This window comes from Filicampus tigris, chromosome 10, assembly GCF_054856515.1.
Source record: "Filicampus tigris isolate MCC_2025a chromosome 10, RoL_Ftig_1.0, whole genome shotgun sequence".
Lineage (NCBI taxonomy): Eukaryota > Metazoa > Chordata > Actinopteri > Syngnathiformes > Syngnathidae > Filicampus > Filicampus tigris.
The window spans coordinates 1,607,126-1,617,633 of NC_141226.1; the positions used below are offsets into that span (position 1 = coordinate 1,607,126).

At 39.1% G+C, this 10,508-nt stretch overlaps 1 protein-coding gene across 3 annotated transcripts in view; it reads right to left on the reverse strand.

The window, feature by feature from the left end:
• LOC147140363 (glutamate decarboxylase 1-like) overlaps nucleotides 1-10,508 on the reverse strand; it is a 39,932-nt gene that overhangs the window by 28,667 nt on the left and 757 nt on the right. For 2 of the 3 annotated variants that reach the window (XM_086042985.1, XM_086042984.1), the window contains exons 2-12: nucleotides 9,979-10,047; nucleotides 9,447-9,707; nucleotides 8,103-8,198; nucleotides 7,294-7,400; nucleotides 6,922-7,057; nucleotides 6,652-6,742; nucleotides 4,851-4,963; nucleotides 4,617-4,732; nucleotides 1,941-2,020; nucleotides 1,392-1,446; nucleotides 1,151-1,267 (exon numbers count right to left, since the gene is read on the reverse strand). In XM_086042985.1, coding sequence (XP_085899111.1) covers nucleotides 1,151-1,267; nucleotides 1,392-1,446; nucleotides 1,941-2,020; nucleotides 4,617-4,732; nucleotides 4,851-4,963; nucleotides 6,652-6,742; nucleotides 6,922-7,057; nucleotides 7,294-7,400; nucleotides 8,103-8,172 — 885 coding nt within the window. In that variant the 5' untranslated portion in view covers nucleotides 8,173-8,198; nucleotides 9,447-9,707; nucleotides 9,979-10,047. Of the gene's footprint in view, nucleotides 1-1,150; nucleotides 1,268-1,391; nucleotides 1,447-1,940; nucleotides 2,021-4,616; nucleotides 4,733-4,850; nucleotides 4,964-6,651; nucleotides 6,743-6,921; nucleotides 7,058-7,293; nucleotides 7,401-8,102; nucleotides 8,199-8,852; nucleotides 9,154-9,446; nucleotides 9,708-9,978; nucleotides 10,048-10,508 lie in introns of those variants that run through there. The other variant, XM_086042983.1, reaches the window with a different exon arrangement.

Consider the following 10,508-nt stretch of genomic DNA (forward strand, 5'->3'; position numbering starts at 1 on the left):
TAGCTGGCTAATTTATTATTCAAACCCGCTGTGGACACGCTTCAAACATGCTTCAAACATGCTTCAAACACACTTCAAATGCCTCACTAGTACTTACCCAACTGTGTGTGCTTACTTCCATTGCGAGACCTGGGGTTGGTTTTGTCGTATCATATAATTATTTGGGTCCAACAGACGGCAAGAAGTCGCATTCCAGCAAGTTACTTATCTATTTTCCACACTTCCTCTCTACTCCTAATCCCAGCCATCAAAATAAAAGCATACCAGCAAACCATTACACAGAAGGTTTGCTACGGCGTATTTCCAAGCGAAGAAGAGAGAGAGAGAGAGAGGTGAATTAGAGCGAGGTTGTTCTAAACTTCAATGAAGACATCCGTGAACGTGTCACTGCTGCAGTGTTGTGCGCAGTTTGACTTTATACTCGCGGTCACAGCGTTTTTTTGAAAATGTGTAACAGTTGCATTCCAAGTCGGGGGGGTGTTGCTTTAAAAAGACAGCAACAACAATGGATATCGTTCCTGCTACAGGAAAATGACCTAGATGACTAAACGATGCATTTAACCGATCTGGAAGGTGGTATGTGCATGTGTGTCTTCTTTACATACACAGATGTAACATAACACCCACGCCGCTGCCAAACTAGTTTGCTTCGCAGCAACAACGAGCTTGGTGGTGGATCCTCTCCTCCGTGGCAACAAATTGCCGGGCCGAGCCGGGGGAAACTGTATGTCATCACAACATGTGACATAACAGACCGATCACGAGAGAGAATGCGCATGTTCGTGGTATGTGTTGCAGACCTGTCGCCAACATCACAATGCGTCGGTCATGTGAATCAATGCGGCAGTTGTCGCTCGCGCTGATGCGGGAGTATAGAGAAGCCTAAAACGAAGCTTTTCGCCGAGTAGGCTGAGATTAAATTTGGCTGCCTCGCGACCACGTCACACGCATGAGGGACGATTAGTGGGCCGGACTAAAATCCACTTCCGGCCTTGCTTAGTCCACCCCTTTTTTCAAACGTGTCAGCCCCCGCCCTGCGCCCTAAAAATGGCCGTCCCCCCAGGGACGGACCGCCCAGCTCTGATTATGATGTTGATGTTATTGTAGCATTTCAAAACACAGACAGAGAGAGAGAGAGAGAGACCCTTACATCCACATGCATCCATAAAGTGTGTCTTTGACAAATGTCTGCAATGGCATTGAGTGGATCAAAAGCTCCATACAAGGTAGTGCCTGCTGTCGCATTCACATAGAATGGAACCATGTTCTGGAGAGAAGAATTGTATTTTTAATCAGAACATACCACCTTTCACATTGTTTCACATTTTGTAAAAGCAACATCCTATAAACATCAAGGAAATTTGACAGTTTTGCCCTTCAGTGTTACTTACCTTTTCTTCAGCTGCAAGAATGGAAGCCTCAAGTTCTTCTGGAATCATTTTCCCTCTAAAAAGCCCAAAAGTAGACAACGTATCTGTAGATATGCTACATACTGTACATATTGTATTCTGCATAACTACACAATAGCTTTCTTTGTCTATGAATGTATGCAAAAAAAATATGACTACCGAAACAATAGATCAATGTTCAGCTGGCCATGCCATTATGACCACTTGATTAATCTGATGAGAGCAATACAAAACCTGTATCAGAACCAAAAACAACCCGTCTCAAATAATAGGAACCATGTTTGTTGATTTTCATTCTTCTTACATGCACACCACATTATGACCACCTCCGTCACCTAATGGACTCTAATTCTGGTAGGCATTTACACTGACAAATCAATTCAACAATAGGTTTGTTAACGTGGCTGCAGATCACAGTAAATCCTGAATGTTCTCATGCATACACAAAAAACATAGCACAGGTGAGCAAACATGCACTGTTGTGAACTATAATAGTCTAAAAATAAACCTGCTTACGCTTATGTAACGTACCTTTCATCACATTTCACTATAAACACATTTTCAATGCCTAGTCCCAGCACTGCAGCAGACTTCTTGACTGAATAGTGACTCTGTAGAGACAAAACCACAGTCATTCATCTTTAGCTGTCTGACTCACGGTACATAATGGACGGGTATACTGTACTTTACATGCAGTTGAAAGAAACCATTTCTTTGTTCAGTTATTTGCTATTGAGAACAAAATACACCCAGCATCTGAATGTCAAAAGAAACTGAATAAAAAGCAAATGAAAGAAAGCACGTTTTATACCTCTTCATACATACATACAAATAATACAAATAAGTAAAGTTGAGGGTTGCTTTTGTTGTTGTTTTGATAACAAAGAAAAGCTTTTCCTATTTCATAAAATTATTGCATTTAGTACAGTCTTCCTTTTTAAAATGTCAATATGTGTGGAAAATGTTTCATCATTTCGGCTCTCGCCTGAGAGCATTACAATTGGGACGACCGTCAATATGAAGATGAGTAAATTAATACCCTAAATCTCTGTCACATTTGTGTACTGGTATAGCATAATTTGACATGTATCATAATTAGTGATAGTATTAGTAATATGTATTAGTAATACTGTATATGCTGTATGGGAATATATATTGTACTGATACTGTATATTATAGCAGCATTTTACTATTTACTATTTTGTAAGATACACAACACATTGGAGTCTTTTTCAATTTTTTTTTCATTTTATTTGTGCATGTGTGACTATCAGGCTTTCTTTGGTTTTCTGTTATATAAAATTCATGTGAATCATTAATATAAAATATAACAAAAACAAGGCTAAGCACTCTGTAAAGACCAGAGAGTAGAAGGCTTTGCATCCTGATACATATGGAAAAAAATATTCGACTTGCAATTACTTTTTGGAAAGGTGCTAGTTTGCTTCCCAAGCAGTGTTGACAGTTGAGGTGCTTTAGCATTTGGAGGCAAAGGTATCGGAACCCCCCCAACCCTCACTCACGGCCGTATCATGTCTGATCACTCGCTTTTTGAGAGTAATAAAATATTTCCCTTCAGTGATTAAAGGGACAGTGGGGATGGCCATGTTTTCACTAACAAGTTCGTTTTATATATTTTTTGATCAGGAAAAAGAAAAGAGTTGCCATTTTCTATTTTATCTATTCATTTTGGAGAAATTAGGAAATAAGTAACTCCATGAATAACGCCCCTTGATAATGAGCACAATGGCCGTGCCCCCTAGCGTTCTATCCTTGTTCGGTTGGAGTCACTCGAGGAACCGATTCCAAACTCCATTGGAAATCATTGTACTTTCATTGCTTATAACGTCCAAAAACGGCGATCAATTGGCAACAAAATTTATGTGGACATCTCTACTAATGCCCACTACAACATATCAAAAGGATGAACCTCTCCGTGGCTGATTTATATGAGAATGAGGAAATGTGGAAGTCAGCCGAGCTACATAGATTTAGGCTGGGATGAGTGCACACTGCTTCTTTGCTTAAAAAAATTTAAAAAAATAAAACACTGCTTCTTTGCTTTAAAAAAAAAAAAAACTACACCAGTCAGAGTATTTACAGAGAATGAAGTGGGAATGAGTAGACGTGCACATTTATTTGGATGGGGAATAGCCCGTTTTTTCGACTTACAACGCGCTGTCAAATTTGGAAGGTGACAGCCGAAATGGCACGTTCCTATTCAGCCACAGTCGGCTGTGTAGTCAGTCTTGCTGGAACTTTCTGTTCGCTGTTCGATTAGGGCTTTCGTCACTCTCACACCGCTTCACTCAGGCAGGTGGCGGCTGCAAGCAATCAAGCAGGGCCACCGCACGCAACTGTTGGCGAGGCGACATGAAGACAAAGGCTCATCTTCACCTCCACACGCTGGGCGGACATTAAGGAGCTAATGTTGTGCGCCTTTTGTTTTAACGACCTGAAGCTAGTTGTTGCTATTAGCTGTCCTATTATCCTACCTTTAGCCGGGGAGGGAAGAATGGGATGTAAAGCTCCAATCTGCTTGCTGCTGCTGCAAGCCAGCGTCTCTCTCCTTCCTGAGACACTAGTTTAGCGTCGCTAAATGTCCGAAATATAACCAGTCAGGGTTCGTGTGCACATTCATGCTCTTGTCCGCTTCAGCTTGTGAAAGTGGAGGAGCAATCGCCACGGTATTTTTGATTTTGTGGAGGTGATCATGATGAAATCACGTTTTATGTCAATAAATCCAAACTATTGTGCAGAACACTTTTATACTTTCATGGGTTGAAATGGACATGAGTAGTAATGTGTATTTGCATTTTGGTGGCGATCGGTCACCGTTTTAGACAACAGAACTGACAACGCGAGCAATGTTACCACGCATGCCTTCCTCGCGTGACGTAGACCGCTGAGACCGAAAACATAACATAAGCTGCGCCCCTTTTTGGGGCGGGAAAATTTGTCGTAAACCTAATCACAAAAAAAGACCTTACATCACTACAGAGTCTTTTGAGGTGGGCATTTTAGTACTAATGTCATTTTTACATGCAAACCTATTATAGAAGTGCCAATGTTAAGCTCACCCAAGTGTCTCTTTAATATTTGTATAAATGGTTGTAAATTAAATAACTAATAGACCATGTTTTCTTCATCTAGGCTTCAATGTCCAACAGTAGTGCGACATATTATAGGTATAGAAAGTATGCTTACATGTTCGGAAGTGAAGAGGGCCAAATGAGGCAGAGCTCCCATTCCTCTTGTCTTTACTTCTGGGTAGAAGTAATATCTTGCCACCAGCATACTGTACAGGTTGGAGATTGTGCCTCCTTCGGGAAACAAAAATATGATGTAGGTGTTTTTGTTTCATATTATTCACAGTATACAATATATATTTACTTTGCAATAGCAGACATTTAGAGAACATAAGAGAACCTCGGACATCACCTGGTGAGAATATACCATCTCCTTCATCATCAGACCATCTGACAATGCTATGCATCTTCTTCAGTAGAACTTCCTCCATTAGCGTAAAGACAGGAGACACCTCATATGTAAACCTAGCAAACATGCATTTATAAGTACAGTACATATAACAGACATTTTTATATATAAAAATATATTATATATTAGTAATGATAATTGGCGGCACGGTGGTCGACTGGTTAGCACGTCCGCCTCACAGTTCAGAGGTCGTGGGTTCGATCCCTGCTCCGGCCTCCCTGTGTGGAGTTTGCATGTTCTCCCCGTGCCTGGGTTTCCTCCCACATTCCAAAAACACGCATGGTAAGTTGATTGGATACTCTAAATTGCCCCTAGGTGTGATTGTGAGTGCGGATGTTTGTCTCTGTGTGCCCTGCGATTGGCTGGCAACCAGTTCAGGGTGTCCCCCGCCTACTGCCCAAAGACAGCTGGGATAGGCTCCAGCACGCCCCGCGACCCTTGTGGTAATATATTTGTAAGAAAAAGAACCCCTTGGAATCACCTGGATTTCTGCATAAATTGGCTATAAAATGAGGTTAAAGTTGTCCTGCCCAATGAAAAACCTGCACACACCAAAGACCTTTTGGAAGACCCCAAATTAACGTGTGTTTACTTGCATGAAGCTGGAAAGGGTTACAAAATTATTTTACAGATTGTCACCATTGTTGTGACTCCATTGGAGTGACCATCCTGTAAAGATGGCAGCATAAGCAGTGTGCAGAATGCTTAGTGTGGTTAAGAAAAATCCTACAACATCTGCAAACATCTCTGATGACAAATCTCCAGTAAAATATGTAAAACATAAAACAAGAATAGAGTTAATGGGATTAAGGAAGAATGTACTGCTGTCCCCCCAAAAACATTGCTACAAGTTGCAAAAGAACACCTGGATGTACCACAGCACGAGCCATCCATTTTCCATACCGCTTATGCTGCTCAGGGATGAGGGGAGCAGCAGCCCATCCTATCTGATTTCGTGCAAAAGGCAGACTACTCTCTGGACTGGTTACCAGTCAATCAAAGGACACATTAGAGTATAAAGTCAGACAATTTTCACATTTGGTCACTTAGGGGGAATCTAATCCATACTGCCTGCAGAAAAGTCAGGTCAATACCACTATACCATCAGTGTTCCACAGCCCCATCGGTAAACTATTTTGTACTGATGAAACCAAAGTTGATTTGAAAGGAACACACAACACTATGTTTGCAGAACAAAAGGCATAGCACATGCACCACCATCAAAACCTCATCTCGACTGTAAAGTATGGTGGGGGGGCATCATGGTTATTTTGAGAGATGTTCGATACCATTTTTTTCAGACCAATACCACTATGAGTATTCACTCTTTGAGTACTCACCGATAACGTGTATTGTCACTTCTTGTACTTTTGACATATAAACATTTAACACAAGGACAACAAAAAGACCTTTCTTTCTGACACAGATGATGCTTCGCTGATATGTCAAACTGAGGACGACTTACTGGATGTCAGATTTTTTTCACCTTAAGTATCGTTGACTGGTATCGTCAGCCTCCACGAGTACCGATAACTTAAAATAAGGCCGGTATCGGCCAAATACCGATACCTAGTATTTTTCTTGCACTTGTAAATGTCAAATAATTCTAATTTGACCTAACCATTGTGTTTCCATGTTGTATCTAAGTACAGCAGTAGTATGGCGCAACGCCTTTTACCCTGAACCTGGGTAAAACGTTGCTACTACTGCAAGCACAGTAAGCAAAGTGCACTAAAATTCATACATGTTTGTGTTGGCTATAGATGTCAGCCATTCACCAGCAACACCAATCACATCCAGACCTGCGAACAGTTGATTGAAGAAGCGAGGATGGCCTGGAAAGGGAGAAGGTCATACATATGTACACTGCAGGTCAAAAAACTTAGCAAAGATTAATAATGAAAATTAAAATGAGATTAGATTAGAAACAATCTATTCAGTATTCAACTGCAATTGTTGGAAAGAAACAAGATGCTTGCAGTAATGCTTTGGCAAACATGAAACAAAAGCACACCTGTATTGACACCATATTTCAGTGTGTCTCGACAATCCACTAATATTTGCTCAAGAGTGTCTGGTTTTTCAGGCAGGTCCAGACTAAAGCCTTCCAGCCCGTCTTTGAGTTGGTGAGGGTGGTGAAAATCCAAAACCTGAAACACAATTGGCAATGCTCTGCTTGCATTCAATTGTCTCTTAAGTGGAAGTCAACCAAAAAAAAATCTTTCCAATAATATGATCTATGTGGTTCTACTAGTCTAAACGTGGCATTCTGATTAATGTTGCATTTGTGGAATATGACTGAAGCAGCAAAATCCACCCGTTTTTAGCCTTCTCAGGGGGCGGCCATTTTGCCACCTGCTGTCAACTGTGTAGTGTAGTGTAGTACCTTGGAATTTCTGTGATAGGACTTGCAGATGTAATTCATCAATAAGTTGACAATCTCTTGCAGAAATTCCCTTGTCATTCCTTCTCCTCCTAAAGTTGGCAGAAGGTCTATTTGCATAGACACACGCAGAAAAGAACGACTGAACATTTTGCACAATCAAGAGAAAGGGTATTCATTATTTTTGCATAAGCTTATTCAAGTTGGAGTGATGATTATGTTGTTAATACTTACTAAAATTAGCACTTTTTCATTTGAACATAATTAAAATGTGTTAAACTAACAAATACCTTTGTTTTCCGAGTTAAAGAGGGAAAAATTACATCAGTTTACCACATTTTAATCCTATGAAATTTAGGGACGTTTGAATTAAGTAAATCCAAAGGATTTTTTCCCCCAGTTTATTTAGTTTTTTTCTATAATGATACTATACACGTACAGTACTTCAAATACTGTATTTCATTTCTGTATTCATCTTGTGGGCTTTGTAAACTAAAATTCAACGAATACAGTAGGCTATATTATAGAATTTAATAAGCCTTTATCCATTGTATTTTTTTTTATTATTATTATTTTTTTAGAGCAGCAAGCGTTGTTTGGTTTGGTTTTACCCACATCATCCATTTTTTTTAGTAGCGTTTGGCCTCTACTAAATCTCTTTAAAGCAGAACCAATTCCTGCAATAAACACTCATAAAATGATTTACGTGTTGATCAGGGTGTTTAAGGTCAACTTTGATGGTAATATTACAATTATGATTGATGCAGCTCTCTGGGGCTGTACAATTACATGCTGCTTTGATCAACTGTCACCTTTGCAGTAAATGTCGCTGAAATCAGTCTGTTTATTTTCTTTGAGTGAGTCCTCCGGGTGTTTGTCCATGTTGGTTGATCGACCCGTGACGCTGTCTGAAAAAACAAAAACATTCAATGTAAGTGAAGAATCGTCATATCATAAATTCAGCCTAAAGTAAAGTCAACCTGGTGTCAGTCTTAAGGACACTGCAAGGACATTAGTGGCTAAGGATGTACTGAATAATTTGTTTATTATTCAAATGTCTTATAGTGAACAACAGCGCTGCTTACTGTCATACTTTATGAGGTTTAAGGGTGATAATTACATCCATCTATCTATCTATCTATCTATCTATCTATCTATCTATCTATCTATCTATCTATCTATCTATCTATCTATCTATCTATCTATCTAGATCTAGTTTTCTATGTCTGTCTGTCTGCCTGTCTGTCTGTCCACTGTATGTAGCTATTGACACAGCTCTTATAGGTGTTGATTGCTATTTTTTCATTGTTATTTTTGATTGATATACTATTACCAGTAGGTTACATTTGTTCCTAAGCAATTACACAGCTTCATATTGACATATGCAGTAATTCAACTCCACATTTCTTCTCTGCTTTAAATTACATCTGCAGTATTCATTTAAACACTATTTAATTAATAAGCAATTTAGCCTGGTTGAATATAGATGAAATATATAATTTTAAAATCACCACTACGATCAGGCAGCATCCACATTCATAATGTCATCAAATCACACTTACCTGGCAGCTGTAAGAAATCCATATCAATACTAATGTCAGCTTTCAAAATTAAGGAAGACACAAGCTTCTGTGTAAAAGAGGTGTAAAAAAAAGTGTAGGTGCAAGTCACATCAGTTACACAGTGACTTCTTCAAAGAACCCTGCCTGTGGTTGACCTCTGTAGTTATTCTCAGACAAATGCTGTTAACCAGAGTGAGACATTAAAAGGGGTCTGTGTTGTGGCACTTCTGAGTAGCAGAAAGCAACAATAACTAGCACACACCCAAGGGAGGGGAGGGGAGATTTGGGGCTGATGATACAAGGATTGCTCAAGGATTGCTCTCTCCCTTCTCATGTACCTAGGCATGTGTACGTGCTAGGAAAAGAGACAAAGAAAAATGACAGATTTTTTAAAAACTTTTGCATACCATTGTAAATTATTCTAACAACAACATTTATATGTGCTTTATAAGCCACAATAACTATCCTGAATTATCAATAATTTGCCAAGGTAGTTAATAATTAGGTGTCGGAGGCACATTCTTGGCTTTGAACTGAAAGGTGGCTGGTTCAAGATTTGTGACAGAGTGAGTGGTGGTATAGAGGTCCACTTGCCTGATTTCTGTGAAGACAGCGTGGGTTCAGACCCTACTCAGCGATGGTGTGAATATGAATTTGAATGGCTTTCTGTCTTTATACTGTCTCCTGACTGACCCAATCCAGGGAGTAGTGTCCCTTTCACTCTAAATCAGATAGCAAAGGCTCCAGCCACCTTGAACCTGAACAGGCAGTTGTAGAAAATGGATGGATGGTTGTGTCAGGCCAATTTGCCTTCCAAACAACAGGCCAGTCAGCTCCTGTTATGTACAGTATCTCCTGTAGGCATAAATTGAAGTTAAGAGGGGAAAAAACGGAATAAAATAGCCAAAGAAACAGATTAGTCTCTTGATGAAATAATTTTAGATAATGATCAAATATCAGTTTCCAAAAAAGCAATTAATCCCATTACGTAGCCTATGCAATTGTATTGAACCGTGGTAGGAAGTGACTATAAGCACAATTACTTTGTTACTGTATTTAAGTTGGTTTTTTTTTCAGGTATCTATATTCTACCTGAGTATTTAAGTAAGATAACATTTTCATATACCTACTATATGTACTTTCTGTCCTAGTTTGTGCCAGCCAAAAACTACCAGCTTCAAAAACTCTATCCAATCTGGAAAAAAAAAAACACATACAAGTAAAGCACTTTTTCAGTCGTTGTTCAACTCACAATAAAGTCACAGTACAATCATTCAGCATCAATCATTTTTTACTTTTTACTTTTGTATTCAATAGCGTACCTTATTTCAGAGTGTTTTATTTATTTATTTACGTATTTATTTATTTTACTTTTAGTTAAGTGCAAGAGTTGAAAAGGCTATTCCAAACACAAGAATCTGCACTTTTGCCACCACAATTGAACGACGCAACAAACCGTTTTGTGGTTTGTTATCACCTTGTGTCGCTTGCAATAGATAAAGTTATAATGAATTAAAGCTGTACTTAAGTGTATAAAAAGCAAATATAGAGTGTAAGATGCTATGATATACAACTCAAAACCTTGGAAGATATGCCCAAGGAAACAGATGTGTTTGATAAGGTAAAGCAAGTATTATAATATACAACATTACGTGA